The sequence below is a fragment of the Schistocerca cancellata genome, chromosome 6, assembly GCF_023864275.1.
Source record: "Schistocerca cancellata isolate TAMUIC-IGC-003103 chromosome 6, iqSchCanc2.1, whole genome shotgun sequence".
Taxonomy (NCBI): Eukaryota; Metazoa; Arthropoda; class Insecta; order Orthoptera; family Acrididae; genus Schistocerca; species Schistocerca cancellata.
The window spans coordinates 7,577,853-7,601,663 of NC_064631.1; the positions used below are offsets into that span (position 1 = coordinate 7,577,853).

At 45.3% G+C, this 23,811-nt stretch overlaps 1 protein-coding gene across 1 annotated transcript in view; it reads right to left on the reverse strand.

Moving 5' to 3' along the window:
* Positions 1–23,811, reverse strand: part of LOC126191083 (dipeptidase 1-like) — a 188,934-nt gene that overhangs the window by 20,859 nt on the left and 144,264 nt on the right. The window contains exons 8-10 of the mRNA XM_049931803.1: positions 13,690–13,866; positions 2,620–2,704; positions 2,457–2,532 (exon numbers count right to left, since the gene is read on the reverse strand). Coding sequence (XP_049787760.1) covers positions 2,457–2,532; positions 2,620–2,704; positions 13,690–13,866 — 338 coding nt within the window. The remainder of the gene's footprint in view (positions 1–2,456; positions 2,533–2,619; positions 2,705–13,689; positions 13,867–23,811) is intronic.

The window sequence follows — 23,811 nt, forward strand, 5'->3', positions numbered from 1 at the left end:
ATCATTTGCATATCACAGCATCGTCTTCCTGTCGGGTAAATTTCGTGTCTGTAGCACATCATCTTCGTGGTGTAGCGATTTTAATGGCCAATATATATATATATTGGCCATTAAAATCGCTACACCATATATATATATATACCCTGTATATATATATATATATATATATATATATATATATATATATATACAGGGTGTTACAAAAATGACCGGTATATATGAAACGGCAATAAAAACTAAACGAGCAGCGATAGAAATACACCGTTTGTTGCAATATGCTTGGGACAACAGTACATTTTCAGGCGGACAAACTTTCGAAATTACAGTAGTTACAATTTTCAACAACAGATGGCGCTGCAAGTGATGTGAAAGATATAGAAGACAACGCAGTCTGTGGGTGCGCCATTCTGTACGTCGTCTTTCTGCTGTAAGCGTGTGCTGTTCACAACGTGCAAGTGTGCTGTATACAACATGGTTTATTCCTTAGAACAGAGGATTTTTCTGGTGTTGGAATTCCACCGCCTAGAACACAGTGTTGTTGCAACAAAACGAAGTTTTCAACGGAGGTTTAATGTAACCAAAAGACCGAAAAGCGATACAATAAAGGATCTGTTTGAAAAATTTCAACAGACTGGGAACATGACGGATGAACGTGCTGGAAAGGTAGGGCGACCGCGTATGGCAACCACAGAGGGCAACGAGCAGCTAGTGCAGCAGGTGATCCAACAGCGGCCTCGGGTTTCCGTTCGCCGGGTTGCAGCTGCGGTCCAAATGACGCCAACGTCCACGCATCGTCTCATGCGCCAGAGTTTACACCTCTATCCATACAAAATTCAAACGCGGCAACCCCTCAGCGCCGCTACCATTGCTGAACCAGAGACATTCGCTAACGATATAGTGCACAGGATTGATGACGGTGATATGCATGTGGGCAGCATTTGGTTTACTGACGAAGCTTATTTTTACCTGGACAGCTTCGTCAATAAACAGGACTGGCGCATATGGGGAACCGAAAAGCCCCATGTTGCAGTCCCATCGTCCCTGCATCCTCAAAAAGTACTGGTCTGGGCCGCCATTTCTTCCAAAGGAATCATTGGCCCATTTTTCAGATCCGAAACGATTACTGCATCACGCTATCTGGACATTCTTCGTGAATTTGTGGCGGTACAAACTGCCTTAGACGACGCTGCGAACACCTCGTGGTTTATGCAAGATGGTGCCCGGCCACATCGCACGGCCGACGTCTTTAATTTCCTGAATGAATATTTCGATGGTCGTGTGATTGGTTTGGGCTATCCGAAACATACAGGAGGAGGCGTGGATTGGCCTCCCTATTCGCCAGACATGAACCCCTGTGACTTCTTTCTGTGGGGACACTTGAAAGACCAGGTGTACCGCCAGAATCCAGAAACAATTGAACAGCTGAAGCAGTACATCTCATCTGCATGTGAAGCCATTCCGCCGGACACGTTGTCAAAGGTTTCGGGTAATTTCATTCAGAGACTACGCCATATTATTGCTACGCATGGTGGATATGTGGAAAATATCGTACTATAGAGTTTCCCAGACCGCAGCGCCATCTGTTGTTGAAAACTGTAACTACTGTAATTTCGAAAGTTTGTCTGCCTGAAAATATACTGTTGTCCCAAGCATATTGCAACAAACGGTGTATTTCTATCGCTGCTCGTTTAGTTTTTATTGCCGTTTCAAATATACCGGTCATTTTTGAAACACCCTGTATATATATCATTAAACTTTATGAATGTAAATCATATGTTGGAAAAGTCACTGCAGCAGAGATGTCGGCAACTGAGGCATTATTCTACTTAAAACTTCGAAAATACACAACACTTCCTGCGCTTCACAAGTATCGCTTGGGCACACAATGGCTGCGAATGTCACGTGACGCGGTTTCAGTCAGTCCTGAACTGCTGACGGCAGCAGACACAGGGGAACAGGACGGCCATGCTTTCCTTTTTACTGAGCTGGATGCGTGGCCGCGGCCCTCGCTGCCGCCGCCGCCGCCGCTGCAACCGCGACTGCGCAGTAGCCCGGGCGCTCGCGTGGCTACTCTGTCCGGCAGGACTGCGGCTTCGTCGGTAGCAGTGGTCCGAAGGTCAGGTTTCAGCAGTCAGGAAGTGATGTGCATGCAGGCAGCGTGGTGCCGAGGAAAGGGGAAATGTGAAGGGTAGAAGTTAATTGCTCATTGTGCAGAGAAAGTAATTTTGTAAAGTATGACGATTAATTTGTGTAGGCTATTCGGTTTCAGCACACAGCTTAGTGATGGTGGTTTTGTTCCTTTGACTGGCACTAACGTTGTGAATGAAATAACTCATGTAGTTGAGAAATGTGAAACATAAGACTAAGTAGTACGCCTGCGCCTGACTGCAAGTGTAGACAGAGCTCGCACCGTGCGTGCTCCCCTGGCTGGCTGCGCATGCGCGAGTCTCCGGTACCTGTTGATGCCGTCGTAGCCGGCGCCCAGGCCCACGCTGTCGACGCCCGCCACGCTCCTCACGTGCTCGATGTGGGCTGTAACAAGAGTGGAACGAGCGCTGACGCCGGTCTGCTCTACGGCCTAGCCCACTCTGTGGCGCGCAGTCAGCCTAGCCTACTCACCCGCCGCGTCGGCCACGGTGGCGTCTTGGCTGCAGGTTAGGAACTGCGAGTAGAAGTTGACCATCACCAGCCCGCGGTTCAGCGCCTGCAACCGTGTGCAGCTCAGCACACTGCCGACACGAGTAGCAAAGCGTTGAGGTAACCTTCAATTATGTACCGACTACAAGGACTGGATAAAAAGTAATGAGAACTATTATTTTTCTATGACGTAACTGTATTGACAGACGTACTTATAGTTTCCTACTTTCAACATAATCGCTACCTTTGTTTACGACTCTCCCACGTGTCCGGAAGACGTAAGCGAGCTACACTAGTGAAGGCAGCCACAGCAACAGTAACGGTGCCGGTTATGACTGGAGTACGAGTGGTCTGTCACCGACAAAAGTTTCACCCTCTGATCCTTGCACAGTACGGATGTCCCGAATTGACAGACCTACGGCGTGGATAATGTCATCTTTGGTACTGTACCGGATCATTTGGCAAAGCGATTGTAATCTCGGTGACTCGTGCCAGGTGGCTGCGGTGGACCCTCCGGTCACTCCCATTGCCAGTGACACGAGCGGTCCTGGACAGCAGCAGCTATCTGACATCTTGCATTCTCCTGCAGAATGTTGGGGAGCTGTTCTATGAAACGTCATCACTTTCACCTGAGTGCCGGACAAAAGTAGTGATTAGTTACGAGCAGTAGCAGGTAGCATCTACAGTCGCTCTTCGCAGTATAGCGTCATGCAGTGTTACCCCGTCAGTGTTGTACGCCACAATATATGTCACTTCACAGGACTCGGTGTAGCGCATACTTTCTGAGGACGAGGAGATTCAGAGTGCCCCCATTCGTTGTATTGGCATTACAAGTTTGGTTCGTTTGAGCGCATCCAGGAGCATTGCGACAACCTATGTTCTGTCCCAAAGTACTCTTATCCAAGATAGCGGCAATGACGTCATCCAAGATGGCGGATCTTGATCGGAAGTTTGAATTTTAGTGGGAAGATAGGAAAATTGGGCTACCTCCACTAACCTGTCACCAGACTGCCACCTCATCCTATGAACTGGCGCCACGTTTCAATTTTGGAGGTAAAGAAAGGTCGCTTTGGCTATCTTTACTAACCTAAGAAAATGGCAGGAAAGAAAGGGCATTTGGACTAACCCAAGTCACCTGATTGCCACCTCTTCCTACAGATTGACAGGCAAAGGACTCAGCCTGCACTGGGCTGCTGGAGAGAGGAAGGAGTGTACTTTATTTATTTTGGAACAATTTATTTAGGGGTGGAGTATATTTAACACATTGGTACAGAACACACGCTCTGACATGCCACACAGCATACAGACCTGCAACTACTCCTAAATAACTCATGTATAAACTCTGCACATGTGCTTGCTAATTGTAAACTGTGGAAATAACGCAATGCATAGCCTACAGACCTGAAAGCACTCGTTAATAATGCAATACGTTTATGTCTAGAGAGCCAAAAAAACCCATAAATGGTCAAAATAATAATCCATCTAAAAGACTCTGCAAAAATACTTGCTAATTGTAAACTGTCGAAATCATACACTGGTCTTTATTTAAACAATTAGAGGCAGCACCACCATCCAGTGTGTTCGCCACGAGGTCCAGACTCCAACTGACCTAGTACACAGTACCACCACCAGAGGGCAGTGTCATCCGTTCTGTGACATAATCCAAGATGGCAGCCATGACATCAGCTGATGATACAAGTACCATTATCCAATATGGTGGCAAAAAGTATGTTCACTACATGGTCTGGACTCCAACTGACCTAGTACACAGTACCACTACCAGAGTGCACTGTCGTCCATTCCATGATGTAATCCAAAGTGGGGGGGGGGGGGGAGGCAGGAAAACGACTCTGCCTGTGCTGGACATTAGTTTTTATTTTGCATGCAGTGTCTCCTCGACTAGATCTAGACTCCAACTGATCTAGTACACAATACTGCCACCAGAGGGTGCTGTGATCCCTCCTGTGATATAATTCGAGATGGTGGTCTAGAGGGGGGAAATGGCACCGAAAATGACTCAGCCTGATCACACTGATAAAAAGCACATGCTCTGATATACTTGGGGTCACGCCACACAGAGCACAGATCTGGAAACTACTTCTGAATAATGCTCTGCATACACGCAAACAATTCCTAACTTACCGAAACAATTTCAGTATATACCTGCAAACTTCTAAATAATGCAGCACAGCGAAGTGTAGACATGCTCAGTACTCCTAAACTGACCAAATAGCGCATACCACAGCCTACAGACCCACTCGAAAAATAATGCAAGAGACACACGCACACACCACCTGCTGACCCCTGTCGACTAGACTGCACAGGAGGCTACTGACAGCCCCGTGAAGTGAAGCAGCCATCAGCTGTCAATTCACACACAGGCACCCATTCGGGTCCTGCACGCATGAGGCAGCGGCATCCCTTTCATACTCAACACCTGAGAAATTCCTCTCGAAATATGTTTTCACCTAGGCACCATTTATGACGCAATCAGATGGGAGCAAAGACGCTCCAAGGTGGGCTGTACGCACGTATGTTTGCCACCACCCTCCCTCTACCTGTGGTCCAGTGAAGAGCCAATTGCTGGGCGATGCTGCAGAAATCCGTTCCAGAATAGCAGAAGCTGCTGTGTTCCTAGCGATTCTAACAGACCATGCATGATGTGTTGCTGACACATCACTGCCTGTAGCTACATACTATTGCAAGTGCATCTAGCAACATTCTCAGTGTTGTACTGAAGCCACATAGCTATCTACAAACACAAACGTACCCACCGCTATGTAAAAACTCCTACATCCCAGCATAAAGGATGTCTTGTGAATGAATACAGCATTATGATTAGCTCTTATTGAATTTACCCGCCGAATTACTGATGCTGCTGGTATCGAAGCAGCATCCACTTTTCTTTTCTTTCTGCAAATGACACTTCCAGAGGTAAAATCTATTTTATGCAGATCGCCATATTGCACCAACAACTAAAACCTGCAAATTGCCCCTACATATCGTCAAATATGGAATGACTCCTACTCGATTACACTGCTCTCCCACTGAGGACAGGAGCTTGAATATTAGAATGTGAAACCGTCTCACAACCTATCAATGTATCACAATGTACCCTACATATCTCCAAATACAGAAAGACTCCTACTCAATTACAGGATATTGAACATTAGAGCTAGAAACCGATTTCCAACCCAGCAATATATCACCACCTTCTGTTTTGATGTAGTAAACAAACATTTCGTATCCTGCGCCATACAAAATCAGCCCTTTTACATTATTTGTACATATACCACAAAGACAGACAGCACAGTAGATATTTATCGCGAGGTCAGGTGGGCATCCACCCCCGACGCATGACCATAGCGCCCTCAATGGATTGAAGTCACTCTCAGAACTGTTCTACGCATTGAGCCTCATTGGCCCCCTCATCACAAACGCATTACTGTTTCTGGTCTGGGCCTGCTTGCTTGCTTGCTCGGTTTTCTACATCCATCTCCAGACTCTGGGATTACAAGAACATATCTAATTTCGCATGGTTTGTTAAAATATCATACCATTTTAGCAGTACTTCTCTATATCAAGCACATATCAATATCTCTTGCATAGCAGTACCATTTGTGCATTATAATTCCGAAGATATAGACACTGTTGATGGCTATGGCTCTGGAAACAGAAATATCAGTACCATTTTGTGACTTGATATACTCCCCCTTTGCTGACAGTACTAGATGTCAAATCCATACCTTCCTTATGAATGGACATAGTCATTTCCTTTGCATATGTTGGAATGCAAACACATACATTATAAGCCTGATGCTCAAGGCGAAACTATCATGCACCCCATATTACTAAGTTTAACGCTTCGTCAATAACTGACTATCCACGATACAAAATAATAGTGAGACAAAATCAGTGATGGGTGTACATGTCTCATATGTTCATCTTGTGAGTGATATCACTGTGTCTTAGAAAGAGAGCCGTAATCGTCTCATATCCTAAAAAAAGCGACCGCAAGAACTACTGTATGTTACTGTCAAAAGCGGTCTTGGTTTTACAGGTACAAACAAGTATCCATGTTAAAAGCTATACTTGCTTTATAAATCCACATATGGCGTTACCTACGAATCATGTGGGTCTTACAGGCAGACACCAAGATGGTGAGCGTCTTACAAACTGCCGGTTGTTAATAAACCCGATCCCAACAACTACTGTACGTTACTGTCACAATCGATCTTGATTCTACAGATGCACACAAGTATCAATGTTAAAAGCTATACTCGTTTTATAAATCCACGTATGGCATTAGTTTGGAATGACGTGGTTTTTCCAGACAAATACCATGACACTGAATACAGACAGTGATCGCTGGAGTGTATATTATCACACAAGCAGTGAGGTTACACGTCGCCGACGCTGCACCCTCGTAATTATTCTCATAATTATCCAATTTTGAAAGTGATTCAGCTAAGGAGTGCGGCATGAAACAAATATTTGCAACCCCTCACGCCACCGCCACTAGATATTTCCCCAGTATTTGTAACGCATTCTGTCTCGATGCCATATCATATTTCTGGCAATCACATATCTTGAAAACGAGCCACCTTTTCGAACCTATCTGCTACAGTAAAATTCCAACGTAGTTTTAGGTAGACCCTACGTATCTTGCAACTACCCCTTGGACTGTGTGCTACCGTCCAAACAGCTTTGTGCATGTCATTGTGCCAATACAAGTCAGAACTGAGTAGAAGTGACCTGCAGCAACCTCTCCTTCTCTAGAATGCATCATCAGTCAACCATTAAATCGTACCTCGTTACAAGCTCCATCTCAATCGATCACCCCGTCCAGTCTCTGTTATCTTTTAATGCAGATGCAAGTAATTTTAGAAGCACATGGTTCTCTGTCTTCCTGAAAAGCATCAAATACAGTGGTCAACTCATGTGTATCACCGGTTCCTCAATGGACATACGGTATAATGCTGTGCATTGCGTTATTTCCGCAGTGTACAATTAGCAAGCACGTGTGCAGAGTTGATACATGAGTTATTTAGGAGTAGTTGCAGGTCTGTATGTTGTGTTGCATGTCAGAGTGTGTGTTCTGTACCACTGTGTCAAATATACTTCATCCCTAAATAAATTGTTTCAAAATAAATAAAGTACACTCCTTCCTCTCTCCAGCAGCCCAGTGCAGGCTGATTCCTTTTCCTGCCAATCTGTAGGATGAGGTGGCCGTCGGATGACTTGTTAGTCCAAATGCCCTTTCTTTCCTGCCATTTTCTTAGGTTAGTAGAGATAGCCCAAGTGACCTCTCTTTACCGCCAAAATTCAAACTTAGCACCGGTTCATAGGATGAGGTGGTGGTCTGGTGACTTAGGTTAGACGAGGTAACCCAAGTGACCTATTTTCCCGCCATTTTCTTAGGTTAATAGAGATAACCGTGGTGTGATGCATTATCCTGTTGGAATTTGAACTTCCGCCATTTTCTGGGGAGGTCGGAGGGGGGTTAGGTTAGTGGAGGTATCCCGGTTGTCCTATCTTCCCGCAGGCATACTCCCACTTCTACTGGTAACCTACGTGAAGTCCACTGGCGATTGACGTCCAGCAAGGAAGCGAGGAGTCGAACTGTATTGTCTTCCACGTGGTCCTGCACGAGCCTGATCCTCCACATCATCTCTCCCTAACCTGACTGCTTGAAACCATCGTGCAAGTGTGCTGCATCACAAAGCTATCTGACCACATGCACCAGGCAATTCCTAGAAACATTGTTCACTATCCTGATCTCGTGCCACTTCACTTTTGTGCCAAGAACGTTGCTCTGTCTTTGTAAACATGATGTTCGGGAATTTGCACTGTTGCTTTGACGTTGAATGGTCTACACAGTAGACTGACAGAGTGCTGTACCCACTCGCGGTACGAACTCGTCCCACAGGCTGTCGTAGTGTCAACACAGATGGCAGCTCTCCCTTGTGTATCTCTAGATGTCGGTTTGGAGTATGTGAGCTACAGTAGTGAAGACGGCCACAGCAGCAGTAACGGTGCTGGTTGTGATTGCAGTAATAGCGGTGTGTCACTGACTAGTATGTCACCGTTTGATGCTTGTATAGCACAGGTAGCGACAGGCGGCACCTGAGAACAATGGCTCCAGTTGGGCGGACGGAAGATGGTTGGTGGGTCTCTCGGCCACTGGAGACGGCGCACTGGTGAGACGCTGGACAAGCATTTCGGAGGACAGCGGTTCACATCTCGCAACAGCTTAATATTTCCACTACGTGTTGTGCGATTTTCATAAACTGAGTGTTCACAGACAGGGCTCATGGAGTTCCTATCAGAAGGTAGTACGGTTAACTCTCAATTACCTTCTTTTTGGATTATCTGAGGCCTATTTCTGCCACTCTCTTTTGCTGCTGAAAATTTCTCTTAGACCGGGAAGTGATCGTGTTTGAGCGATAATCTCGATATTATACGAATGTAGTAAACAAAGAGCTGCTCCAGCACTGCAAGCGCTGGACAGTAATTGTTGTGGAAAATGCTCATTGGTTTCTGTTAATGCCGAGCAACGTCTGTAAAGCGAAAACGTGTTGAAGTTACAATAGAAAATGGAAGAAATACACAAACTCGAAGACGGCAGTACTAGCACGCGTCATGTGGCACTGATTTCCAATATGGGTGAAACTACGATCGTTAATATATGGGAAAACAATGACTGAATAATTCACTTTGCTAGCAGTACTGACTCGTCTAAAGGTGTATCATAACGGAAGTCTATTAAAATGGCTACATACGCAGAACTGGATAAAGTCATGTTAGATTTGGCAAAGAGCAGAGGGTACACAAGTATCTGCCCAAAATGAGCCAAGCAGGCACAGTTTTTTTTTTCTCGAAACCTTGTGAATTGAAAGCTGGTTAACAAGATTTACACAGCGTCACAGTGTCTGGGAGACGGCCGTCCAAAGGGGAAGTTAACTGCGGGTAGTAACTCTGTTTCTGATTTTTATAATGATTTCCAGGAGTTTCTTTCCACGAGAAAATTTAGAAGTGGAGTAAGTAAATGATGAAGACGAAACTGTGTTGTTTTGGAAATGTCTGCCAACAAAAACTTAAGCTTCGAGACAGAGTGTTGTGCGCGCAGTTATTAATCAAGCAAGTAAAGGTTATTTCTGTTGTATTGTGCTAATGGTACAGGATCACGAGCCTGGTGCAATGACCCTTGAAATTCGCTGTGCGATGTGTAAAAGACAAGCTACATCACTGAGATACAAACCAGTTCAAGACTATTTTACTTCAAAGTTGTGTGATGGAGTGAGAAAGTGGACTTTATTCTTTGTAGGTACCGTATTTTCAAACAAAGACAATTAAAGTAGACATCATTATGAAGATTAGTGAAGTAATTTTAATTATGCAATTGTAAATAATTAATGTTTTGAACAATCCTAGTACGATACTGTGCATATTAACTGCAAATTAGTCGCAGAATTCGATTTTCCGCGGATTTCAAGTCCCCATTTACCGCTCATAAGCGACAGTTTACTGTAATATATTTTTTTATAAAAGTCATGCATTTTAAATTACAAGTCTGCATATGCACTCCGTACATAAACACGTGAATTTTCACCAAAATAAATAGTAAAAAATGAAAGTAGCGGCATCATACCAAAGCATACTTAGATGTGTATGTATAAATGTATTTATTTCATTTATTAAGAACAAAACATCTTACAACAGCGTCTACGTTAACGAAATACCAGTTATAGAACAAATTAATGGAATTACCGGAAAAGCAAGGACAGCAGTCAAAAGCGGAGGGAATTTACATATTAATCGGTATATCATTTATACACCGTGTGATCAAAAGTATCCGGACACCTGGCTGAAAATGACTTAAAAGTTTGTGGCGCCCTCCGTCGGTAATGCTGAAATTCAGTATGGTGTTGGCCCACCCTTAGCCTTGATGACAGCTTACACTCTCGCAGGTGCTGGAAGGTTTCTTGGGGAATGGTAGCCCATTAATCACGGAGTGCTGCACCGGGGAGAGGTATCGATGTCTGTCGGTGAAGCCGGGCACGAAGTCGGCGTTCCAAAACATCCCAGAGGTGTCCTATAGGATTCAGGGCAGGACTCTGCGCAGACCAGTCCATTACAGGGACGTTACTGTCGCGTAACTACTCCGCCACAGTCCGTGCATTATGAAAAGGTGCTCGATCGTGTTGAAAGATGCAATCGCCATCCCCGGATTGCTGTTGAACAGTTGGAAGCAAGAAGGTGCTTAAAACATCAATATAGGCCTGTGCTGTGATAATGCCACGCAAAATAACAAGAGGTGCAAGCCCCTACATGGAAAACTCGACCTTACACGAAGCGAGGCGTTGTTTGGCATTTACCGGCGTGATGTGTGGCTTATGAGTAGCCGCTCGACCGTGAAATCCAAATTTTCTCACCTCCCGCCTAAATACCATAGTACTTGCAGTGGATTCTGATGCAGTTCTGAATTCCTGTGTGATGGTGTGGATAGATGTCTGCCTATTACACATTAAGACCCTCTTCAACCGTCGGCGGTCCCTGTCAGTCAACAGACGAGGTCGGCCTGTACGCTTCTGAGCTGTACGTGCCCCTTCACGTTTCCACTTCACTATCACATCGGAAACTGTGGCCCTAGGGATGTTTAGGAGTGTGGAAATCTCGCGCACAGACGTACGACACAAGTGACACCCAGTCACGTGACCACGATGTCTAATGACTAACGAGGTCGCTCATATGGAGTACCTGGCAGTAGGTGGCAGCACAATGCGCCTAATGTGGAAAACGTGCGTTTTGGGACTGTCCGGAGACTTTTGATCACTTAGTGTATGTTTAGCATAAAATTAATAGTTTTTGAGTATCTGTCGGTAGACGGAAGTGTGTGAACTTGCCTGGTGCTCATACGTGTGCTCAAGCAGCCGACAGATATCACTAGTTACCGCCATACAGTGGTGTTAGCCTAAGAGAAACTTCATGAACTATGGACGTTTAATGACTTAAATGAAGACGACTAGATACATACAGTACGGCAAAGGGGAATAAAATCAATTGAAAATAATAAGAATATCCTTTGAGTAAAGCTTAAATATCTAAAATATAAATCCCTACGTCTGATGATCTTGATTGATTGACGTATTGACATTTAGCGGTTTGTCAGTTTGGTCACACAAGGAAATTTGGGTCCGTGTTCCGGACTTCGTAGCTCTTATGTCTTAGTTACGTTAGTACAGTTTGCTCTATTTTACAGATTTTTGAAAGTTCTCAATTTTTTCGTACTAATGGGTAGTTTAGGGTGTGTTACTATTTCATGATTCATTGTTATGAAGATGTCCCTTGAGGGAGCGGTATTAAGTGCCACAAAACAGATTAAATACAGCTGAAGTGGGTTCTTAATCTCCCAGATGTTTGGTCACAGCTGTGGTTGCCCTGTCTACAAGGTTTTCTGCAAGTGCTAAAAAGACAGTTCTAAACTCAGTTTTAATTGAATCAAAACGTACTGTGAATTGTGATTGTTATTTTTCATCGCATAACCCTGCCTGTATATTTATTTATTCAACATTTGTCACGACTTTTCGTGGTCGATTGCGACAAATGCTTACGCTGGCCCCTAGGCGGAAGCGTAGACAGATCATAAAACAACCAACATCAGTTCTGAAAACCATGAACAGCGATTCGACCATTTGAAGTTATAATTCGTGCAGCTGCCTATGGCGGCTTAAGAGCTAAACAAAATCAATTTCGTACAACATATTCATTCAACAATCCATGCAGTCACATTATTGTTCTTACCTTCAACGCTCATACTTGCAGGTTAGAAGCAATATATTCTAAAGGTCGGGGAAAATAAAAGTGGCCCGGAAAAGAGGATACGATTGGACGTGAATGTATGCGTATAATCAGACCCCCTGACCTCAGCGCCATCAGTTTTGTAACTGCCTTTTCACTGAGATAACAGTGAATGGCTTGGATGCGGATCTTTTTTTTATATCTGATGAAGTCTGGTTTCACCTGAGCGGTTATATCAACACACAGAATCACAGGTTCTCCGCAGCGGAGAATCTTCATAATTTCTACAAAACTCCAATGCATGACCAGAAGGTTGGCGTTCGGTGTGCAGTGCCTGCACGCTGCATTATTGGTCCCACGCAGACGCTGACTTCGGCGTGATACATTATGAACATTTTGAAACCATTTGTGGCAGCATTAACGGCGGAGGAAAAGACATACAGTTACTTCGAACAGGATGGAGCAACTGCTCACACAGCCGGCCAAACCTTGGAGTACATTTAAACAATCCAATCTTCACACCTGGCAGAGATGTTGGCAGAGGTGAGTGTGGTCGCGGCCTTGGCAGGCCACTGAGGTCACCTGATCCGTCAGCGTGCGATTACTTTGTGAGGGGAGCCGTCAAGTCTGAGGCGTGTCGCAGCAACCCACATAGTCTTCAAGAACTGCAGCACAACATTTCGGATGAGACTGCAGCAATTCCAGCAGCCCAGTTTCGATCTGCCTTCTGCAGCTTGCTGACCAGGGCCCAAAAGAGCCGAGAGGCGAATGGTGGTCACTTTCAACATCTGCTGTAGTCAGGTTAGTTCTGAACTTGTGTTTCTTTGTACCTCGGAGCCACTTTCATTTACCCCACACTGTAGTTTTCTTAAAAGGTAAGGTAGTATATATTAAAGGTTGCAGCATTTTACACGCTGTACCAGCGACTTTCTTGAGGAAGTCGTCGGCCACAGCATAGGAGTTGTAGCGCACCGAGTGAATCGGGGTATGGCAGAATTGATGGGTATGACGACTCACGTGTATCAGGTATGTCGACTCTACTGATCACCCTTTCGAGGGCAACAAAAACATTGCAGGCGCCTATGCAGAGCGTGCAGTATGGCGAGTGGGAGAAGCCGACGGATGGGATATCTTCCAGGGGCTGCACACTATAGTCACGACCGCCATGAGGTCCTTTTGAGGGATTCCACAGGAACAGGTGTGGACTGGCTGACAAGTGGGCAGTGTGGTGCTTGGACGGCCTGTACTCACGACCTTCCTGAGGACGCTGTCGGGCACGTTGCGGGAGCTGTTGCAGAGCGCGCGCGCCGACGAGTGCGAGAAGATGACGGGCGCGCGGCTGGCGGCCAGCGCGTCCTCCATGGTGCGCACCGACACGTGCGACAGGTCCACCATCATGCCCAGCCGGTTCATCTCGCGCACCACCACCTGCGGGCACGCCAGCCTGCTGGGTGCGTTGTGGATGCAAATCTGGTTATTGACCCAAACATTGCTTCAGATCACTCTACCGTACTAGACGTTTTAACGAAACCGCAATAATTTCACGTAATGAATAGAGCTACTCTAAACTATTCGAATAGTCCAAGTGTGTACTGCCGGTTCGTTGTGTAAAACTGACTGGCGTGGAGCTGAGTGACGATGCTGTTTCAGTTCTGGAAAAGGGACTTAACTTTGCTCCCACTCCTAAGTTCACACCGGTCGCTGACATCGCCAGCGCAGTTGAACAAAGTGGGGAGCGACTACCCCCAGCGAATTCTACAAGCAGAGAGAGGGCAGCTGTTCGGGACCTGAGGGTGTGCCCTGAGATTGTTGTCTTGCCTGCTGACAAAGGCAACGCTACTGTTGGTCTTTCCCACAAGGACCACAATGAGGCCGGCCGCTGTGGCCAAGAGGTTCTAGGCGATTCAGTCCGGAACCGCGCTGTTGCTACGGTCGCAGGTTCGAAGCCTGCCTCGGACATGGATGTGTGTGATGTCCTTAGGTTCAAGTACTTCTAAGGCGATGGGACTGACGACCTCAGTGCTCAGAGCCATTTGAACATTTTGAAGTACAATGAGAACATGCAAAGCCTGCTACCTGAAGACTCCTACAGGAAGGTCAATGCAGACCCCCAAAAGAAAGTGGATAATATGACTAGAGCTCTTCCCAAGTACGGGGAATTACCAAAGAAGGTTGCCAAGAAACTGTTATCTCAATGACATGTACTGCCAAGACTTTATGGACGCCCTAAAGTTCACTAAGATGGGGTGCCGTGGCTTCTCAATGTCAGCAACACTGGGGACCTACGTATTTGCTGACAAAATACTTGAGGGAAATATTAGGTCCATATGTAGATATATGCACTCATCATATCTGCACTTGTATGGATTTTCTAAAACACCTCGACTCTCTGCGAGAGTCACTAGAGCTTATTCGTCAGAAATTTGACCAGAAGGCCACTGACCTTGTAAGGTGTCAGGAAAATCTAACACCTTCCATGAAAACTCTGACATGATAGCAAATCCGACAGTATGTCATATAGTTCCGAATAAATCCTGACATTAATTTAACCAAAGTAATATGATCAACGAGTGAGCAAATGAAATACCACAGACTAACACAAGAGCGCCTAAATGCATGTCATACCTTCCCACTGTGAAACAGACACAGTTCCAAGGGGAGAAACGAGAACAGAAGCCGAGAGCAGAACCATGTAAGCCAGAAGGCCCTACGATAAAGGACACCCACATCGCCAGCCGACCGCCAAGACTACCCCCCACACATCGCCAGCCGACCGCCAAGACTACCCCCCAGCCCATGTTAAAAGATAGAGCCCTCCAGAAGAACAGTATAGATCTTACGATAACACTAAAAGGGCCACACCAGCTGCAAGTTTTAGCGTGAGATTATACGCATCTCTGTTACGTAGCAAACATTAAAAACATTGTCCCACCACAAAAAGTATAAAGTTCCTCATTGGATGGACAGAATTTTTGTAGGCGGAGCTTAAGGTTAACATTGAGACCCTGACTGGTCAGTTGAAAACACAGCCAGATAGCTTTTCGCAAACCAACTTCAGTAAATTGTAGTAAGGAATAGTTAGAAAGAGTTGCATCCGAGACGGCGAGGTGTGTGGAGCTGCGACGCCTGCCGCCCCCTGACGCTGCGTAACCACCGACAAAGTAATGAGCACACACGATGCCGCATAAGAGCGCATAAGGCTTCACTCAGAACGGCAGAAGTCTCACCTGTTACATCAACTTTTTACGTAATACTAGTGTCGATCGTCAATTAAACTTCATAGTATGCACATTTGCTATTAGAAGTTAAAATCTGAAACGCGATGATTTTTCTGTTATATAATTATTGAGAAGCCACATCAGCCACTGTAATTTACGACAAGTTAAATAAGTAATTAAAGATAATTGAGGGTCACTGTAGACCATTTTTGATAGTTTTCTCTTTTATGAAACTTAACTTAAACCTAGATTATAGATGTGATATTGCATAGATCATCCTTCAATCCATTTTAGAACTTGGAAACCCATTCAGGGAATATTCGTTCACATTTTTGTTGAACGCAGTTGGTTTTTATCATCCTGTATTAAAATATTTCCTTTTATCAATAGTGCAATTTATAAACAATGTATAGTGAGTAGAATAAAAATTCCAACGGTAAACTTAACTGCTTTTTCGACGTTATTTTACCAGCTAACTAAAAATAGGAAAGTCTTGAACTCCTTCCATTAAATTTAGTTAGTATTAAGATTCTTTTTCAGGGAGTGCAGTGAGGCTGACGCTGAAATCATTAAGTATTTGGTTATATCATACCTAGTCAACTCTTCTGAACTCTACATGTCATGTGTGGTCTGACGTCTCCTTACCAGCAACAGGTCCCAGGTTCAAACTAGTCAATTCCCTAACAAACACGCTCAGAGCGTCGTTGCGCAAAAGTGGTAGGGAGACACGACTTAGAACAAACAGACACCACGCAGAAAGTTATAACCTTTTCAGGCACGCCATGACCTTCACGCTTTGTTCTGTTTAATTGGGAATACTATGAGCAGACGGAAGGAGTCGCAATGAGCAGCCATGTCTGCCTGTGGTCGCGAATTTATGTATTGAGAACTTTGAGGAAGAAACCCTGGCGTCATCCTAATGGAAACCCACGTTTTTTCCGTTATGTGGTTGACACATTCATCATCTGGCCGCATGGAAGGGACGAACTACTTCACTTCCTTACACATTTCAACTCCATACATTCCAACATCAAATTCACTACACAGACTGAAGCAGAAGATAAATTACTATTTCTGGAAGTTACGGTCAAGAGAAGAGCTGAAGTAACCCTGGCCCACAGTGTGTATCGAAAGAAACCGCACACTGACCTGCATTTGCATGCAGAAAGCTGCCGTCACCCTTCGCAGAAGAATGAGGTACTAAAAACACTAGGGCACAGGGTGCGCACCATTTCAGACGCAGAGAGTCTGTCCCAGAAGCTGGAGCACCTCACAACTGTATTCCGAAGAAACGGGTATCCAGAATGGCAGATTGGGCGCTCACCGCCCGACCACAACAGCATTACCTGCGTAGACGGAAGAAGTCACAAAGAAATAGGCAGGCACTCCCTTTGTACCGTACACTGGCGCACTGTTGGGAAAAGTAAGACACATGCTGAATAAGCACCGACAAAAATCTATCTTCTGCCCGCCCAATAAAACACGAACATTACTGTATTCCACGTCAGTGTAGAAAGACACATATTGGACAGTCAGTGCGACCACTGGAGGTCGTTGCCAGGAACACCAGAGAGACACTCGGTATATGTATCCCAAAAAGTCAGCGGTCGCAGAGCACTGTTTGCGCGAGAATCACGCGACGGAGAACGAACGTATCAGGATCTTCGCACAGACTTCCAAATACTGGGACGGCGTCGTTATAGATGCCATAGACATTCGCACCGTGGGCGATAGCATCAACCGACGGCGACTATAATCTTAGCAAGGCTTTTGAACCAGCACTGAGTTCATTAAGAACACTCTCCGCAAACGACACGAGCTGGCGCCCAGGCCGGAGCTCACGTCAGCGCCACCACAGAAGCCGACGCCGGCGCCGCCGCCTCCGCTGCCGCCGACGCGCGGCTGCGGCCGCAGACCACGGACGGAGCAGCTGGCGGGGGCTGCACTTTTAACGGATTATACGGTAACCGTAGGATGTCATGCCTCGATACTCTACTGAAAAAAAGAAAATGAGGACCTATAATGGTTTATGCAAAATGTGTTTCAGTGACGAAAGAGTTACTACAGAAACTTGGTCAGCAAACTAATAGCACATATTGGTTGACTGTAGCTGTTATTTTATCCTTCGTAGTAAACGGTGTATGAGTCTCACTTGTCGTAGATCGATCGAAATTTAACACTACATATGTTGTCAGAACGCCATTTTTTTCTTTTAATGAGTCCCATCACGGTGGCAAACGTAACCCAAGTTACTCCATATTGATGTCAGAACGTTGGTGTCCAAGTATAGACGTCTTCGCTGTACAGGCAGACTTTACAACTGTTACTTTCAATTACTTTCAGAAGTGTTAAACTCCGATATTACCTAGTTTGTGATTTGTCATTAATAACACTATGTTGTCAGAACTTTAATGGTATGTGGGAGTTGGGTTCATGCTACAATCTTAACGTCCAACATCTGCTGGTATTATTGTAATGGGTACAAGTAAGGAGTGTTTTCACTATTAAATAATGCTTTTATTGTTGATAGGGCTGTATGCAGCAGATCAAAGGCATACTACATAATTTAATTTTGGTACGTTTTTATTCCTCCGGCTGTTACAGCAGCACACATTGTCGTCGTTACCAATCGCCGGCTTCCGCTGACACAGGCGGCGTGTGCTTCAGCTGCCGCATTGCGACCGAGGCGGTGCCAGCTGTCAGACGACATCCGCTGGAAAACAGTTCTGGAGCACGGCTCCTCGGTGATTCTCCCATCTCTCACTCTGCATATGATTTCTCTCGCGGTTACGTGAAGGCAATGAGAGAGCTCATCATGTATGACGCGTGAGAGAGATGTTGTACGACCGAAAGTTGATATTTGTTCTGAGCGCTGTCTGCAGACTCACAGTGGCTTCAGCAGCAGTCGCAGCTCTGGCACACATCTTCCCGTCATAAACCCGGTGCTGTTATGAGGTACGTGCGGGGCGTTCTATATACAATGCATCATTGTACGTGTGTTGTTCATATTTTTGAATCACGTTGGTAATTGGTCACTGGAGAATCGGTTTATCAGTATATAGTGCTCACTTTCTAGGTCGCATTTTGTGGTATCGTGACCTCTGCGAGGTGTGTGACTTTGTAAATCAAATGGTTCAAATGGGTCTAAACATTACGGGACTTAACATATGAGGTCATCAGTCCCCTAGACTTAGAACTACTTAAACGTAACTAACCTAAGGACATCACACACGTCCATGTCCGAGACAAGAGTCGAATCTGTGACTGTAGCAGCAGCGTGGTTGAGGATTGAAGCGCCTAGAACCACTCGGCCACAGCGGCCGGCTTTGACAATGTAACCATCTCTCCGTCTCCATTGCGTGTGGCGTTGTTATGACTATTCCCGCATCTACATACATATTTTATAGTGACGTTATATTGCTAGTGTCACATGTCTGGCAGATTTAACCATTCAACCTATTGTTTACGTACCTTCTATGAATTACGCTTAGTGTTTCCGAGGAGGGGGGGGGGGGGCTTCAGTGGAGTGGGGGGACATACGTTTGTTGCACCAGTCCCGCCCACGTTAGAGGGATATTCATTTTTAAATTTTTAATGCACAGACAGGTTTTCGTACCATGTACGGCAGTGTATTAGCTGTCCAACGTGTGTCTTTGGAATGCTGTGGATCAGTTGAAATTACTAACCATACTCGGATGTTAACGTTGTTAGTATATGATGCTTATAGTAATGGTAATGACGCATATACTTGCACGGTTTGTTTTTTTACGAGCCTTCATTCCAGACGGGAGGCCACCTGGTTGAAAAAGGAGTCACCGACGCGAATTTCAAAAGCATGACGATTGCAGGGAGTGTGTTCCTGACTGGACCAGAGAGAAAGAATGGTAGGAGGGATGTGCTTGGCGCTTAAACTGTTAGAAAAAATTATCCGCCAAGGAGACCACAGATTGCCTTTGGTGAGCGCGTACGTGTGTACAAGTTAAGACTAGTTTACATAGAGAAATTACGGCTGAGCGGGAAGGGTTGTGCTTGGAATTTAAAAATTTAGTGGTGTTTACCTGGAAAGGCGTCGACAAGTTACGACAGGTTCTTGCTGTGGCGCGACGCTCTCTCTCTGGACGACTGAGCGCCATTTATGTCAGCCACTAGGCCGCATGTGATTACACACGCGTTGTTCAAACCTATCACGTTCTGTGGAGATGGTCTGGCGCAGTGTTAGACTGACATCTGGAGGACTGGCGTTCGTGGCCTGGTGGTCACGATCGTATGAGGATTTCCACAGCATACCAGCATTATCCAGCGACTACAGCGAGGACATCGGTATGTATTTGTATGTACGTCTTGGGATCTGTTCTCCGTTTTTGCCGCGATCGCGAGCAATGTTTGACACCAACCGCAACTTTCTCGTCAGTTGCTGGGTACTGTGTCTACGATGACCTGGGTCCGCGGCTACCTACCCACAAGTCGGAGTCCGCGCTCCAGCAGGCGACGTGATTTTCACTGGGGCTGTCGCAGTTACTGCTCACCTTTCCGTAGAGGTGTGCCACGCAACTGGGTACAGTGCACGAAATAGTGGAAAATACGTAAATATGTAAATATTACCTGTCTGGGTGACGCCGCTGTTGGTGCCTCGAAATGATAAACAAACAAACAAGTAACGTGACTTGTTATTAACATAACACACTCGACCTATAACTGTACTCAAGACTGTCTCCAGTTATAAAGCAGCGAAATTGTTTAAAGTACGTACAATTAGGTAAAGTATGAAAAATACGTAAAAATTAGTGCGCTTGTAATTCTACCAGGGGGAGGTCTCTGCTGGTGCCACATAATACGCGTATTATTTACTGAAGGTAGGAGACGAGATACTGGCAGAAGTAAAGCTGTGAGGACGGGGCGTGAGTCGTGCTTGGGTAGCTCAGTTGGTAGAGTACTTGCGCGCGAAAGGCAAAGGTCCTGTGTTCGAGTCTCGGTCCGGCACACAGTTTTAATCTGCCAGGAAGTTTCATATCAGCGCACACTCCGCTGCAGAGTGAAAATCTCATTCTGGAAATACGCGTATTGTTACTAACAGATAGACCTATACTGATATAATTTGTTGTAAAGATTAGACGCAACCTCTGCCATTGCCCCAGAGTGTCTCCAGTTATAAAATAAGAAAATTTCAGCATATATGTAAAAATGGGGAGAGTATGGAAAAATACATAAAAGTGAGAGCACTTATGTGTCTGTCTGGTTATGGTCTCTGCTGGAGTCACGTGATATTGGTATTAACAAATAGAACTCAAGTGACGTGACTTAACCTAATATTGTTATTAACAAATAGACACGTCATCTCCCTATGTTGTCCGGCCCCTGGTTAAACTCTCTCAACAAGTGTCCCAGCTATAAAGGACGAAGGTGTGCAGGGGGTTCGTGGTCCTCGTTGGTCCATAGGGAGTTGCCGCCATATTTATGTCACATGGCACAGTTGCCTGGGTTTTCCCCTTGGTGATCGACCTTAAGCAATTCTCGATGGTTTTCTGGGGGACTGGGAGTGGGGGAGGCAAAGTTTTCAAGTACGCAACCTAACACCAAATGTCTTTATCAGTAACCTTGAGATAACATCGTTATCTCGTCCAGAACCGACCCTTTACTCCTAATTAAGTCTTTGTCGTTCTGCAACTTCGAGACACCTGCTACCACAGACTGAGCCACTGGAATAATTTCTGCCGTCTCAGGATTTTTCCACAGTGTTTTTCAGAGATAGCTTCCGGCACAGATGGTGAACACATCTGTATCACAGAAATTTTATCTACGGGGTGCAAATTATTTACAAATACACTCAGTAGATATACAGCGTGTTCGGATATTGACAAAGTGCCTACTGGCTTCTGTCTCCGATTTTTCCTGACATTTCGCGAGGACGAATGGCAGGCATTTTCAAAGCTCCTCCACTGCTGGTGGTGGAGTGAAGTCGACCTAGCGGCCGCAGATTGTATGTGTTATAGTGGAGGTGGGTGCTCACGCAAGGTAAAATCTCCCTAGGGCACGTATACAATTATTAATATGATCAATGAAAGCTTACCACGAATTGAAAAATGCGCATCCACTAGTGGAGGTGTACCTTCACTGGCACCTGTTAGTGAATGCGTGCAACAATGGTACCAGGCATCGCCATGCATGTAATTTTTGTCAGCTAGTTATTGTTTTGTTATACAGAAGTGCAGCTATGGTTGTCAGAAGTGCAGCTATGGTTGAATCAGTGAAGCTCTACGGACGTCTTTGTGTGGAATGATGAAACACCAATTAGTTTTATTTTTTTCATGGGCAGAGAAAAGTAAGTCTTTATCAGCGAGTTTAAATCACTACAATGTGTACGAAAGAAGGATGGCAAAACCTAAAAGTTTTTGATGAGATATGAAATGCTCTAACTGAGTGGAGTAACGAAATTAATACAACCTTGTACCGAAGAAGGCAAGATTAAGCACTACATCATAACGAAGAATTGTACGATGTTCTGCATCTGACTGATCACGGTGGACGCGAAAGAATGATAAACTGCTTATAGCCGAAGTACCATAATATTAGATACAGAGACGCCCAGATTTATCTTAGTCCATGTGTCACTTGTTAAGGAAACAGAAAGGTCAGAAGAAAGGAACAGTAGCGAGGCCCGTGCAGTTCAAGGAGTTAAATTCGAGATGTCAAGTTGATATCGTCGACTTCCAATGGCAACCAAATGGATACTATAAATTCGTAATGGTTTACCGGAACTATCCCACTAAATACGGTGTTCTGAGGCCACTGAAGTCCGAAACAGCTGAGTGGGTATGCCCTATCATTATTGAAATTTTTACGTCGTTTATTTGCAGCTCATAAAATGCAAATTTCCAACTATGACTATGTTTCATTATTGTAATCATGGTATACCTTCACTAGCGATGGTGTACTACTCCTAGTGAAAGTGTATTGTTTGGCAAAATTAAGTAACCCACTTTCACTAAGGAAGTCAGTGAAGCTGCACCATCACCAGTGATGGTATACCTTCGCTGAAACTTCCATTTCCACTGCAACATATGTACCTGGCGCGCTAACGTCCAAGGGCTTTTCCGTAGTCATTTCCAGTGCGGTTCTCTTGCTTCGAGCAACTGTCGTTCACTGCAGTTCGGGAATCCAGGTTCCGTTTACCTGGAAGCTTTCTTCTTTGTTGTTGAAGCTGTTCTCGTGTTTGTTTAGTTCTATAGCTTCTTCGAACAAGCCGTTGTGTAGCTCTTCTCTGCAGCCAGAACTTCCGCCTTCTCCTCGTTGCTGGTCGGGCACAGCGCGTGCAGTGCCACTGCCGATACCTGCGCCTGCCTCAGCCTGCAGACGCCGCTCATGTTCTGTCATCCTGGTGTTGATCGATCATCCAGTCACTCCAACACAAACTTTTCCGCACGTACACTTTTCCTCAGTACACAAAGGAGAAATCCTTTGTCGATCTTACACGCTCTTTGGCTTCCTTTGTTATTTTATATATTGCCTTTACGCCTTGTTTGCACAGTAAACAGTCGATTCTGTCCGTCACTCTGGGAATGTATGGCAGGCAGGCCGTAACCGACTTTTCTTTTTTCGATATGTGACTTCACGGAGTGTTTCACTCCGTTACACTGTTTATATGACTGATGGAGTGCCCATTACTCCTCAGAACGCTATCCAGGTGTTGCGTGTCCTGCCTGAGGTCCTGCGGCTCACATATCCGTCCTGCTCGCGTTACGAGCGTATTAGCCACGCCACTTTTCTGGCTCGGGTGGTGATTTGACAGTTCGTGCAGGTGTCGGTTCGTGTGTGTCGGTATTCGATACTCGCCGTATCCCAGGTTATCACCATTCCGTGTCACCAGCACATCTAGAAAGCATAGATGTTTGTGATTTTTTACTTCCAATTAAATTTTATGTTGACTTGGATGCTAATCAAGTGTCTTAGGAAGTCAGTGAGCAGTGCCTCACCATGGTTCCACAAAACGAAGGTACTATCGACGTATTTGTACCACACCTTAGGTTTTGCAAGGTGTCAAGTCCAGTGCTTCGAAATATTCCATGAACTTGGCTTCCATTGGAGTAAGAGGGTTACACATGGCGACGCCTTCCAGCTGTTCGTAGAAGTTGCCGTTCAACTTGAAACAGTTCGCGGT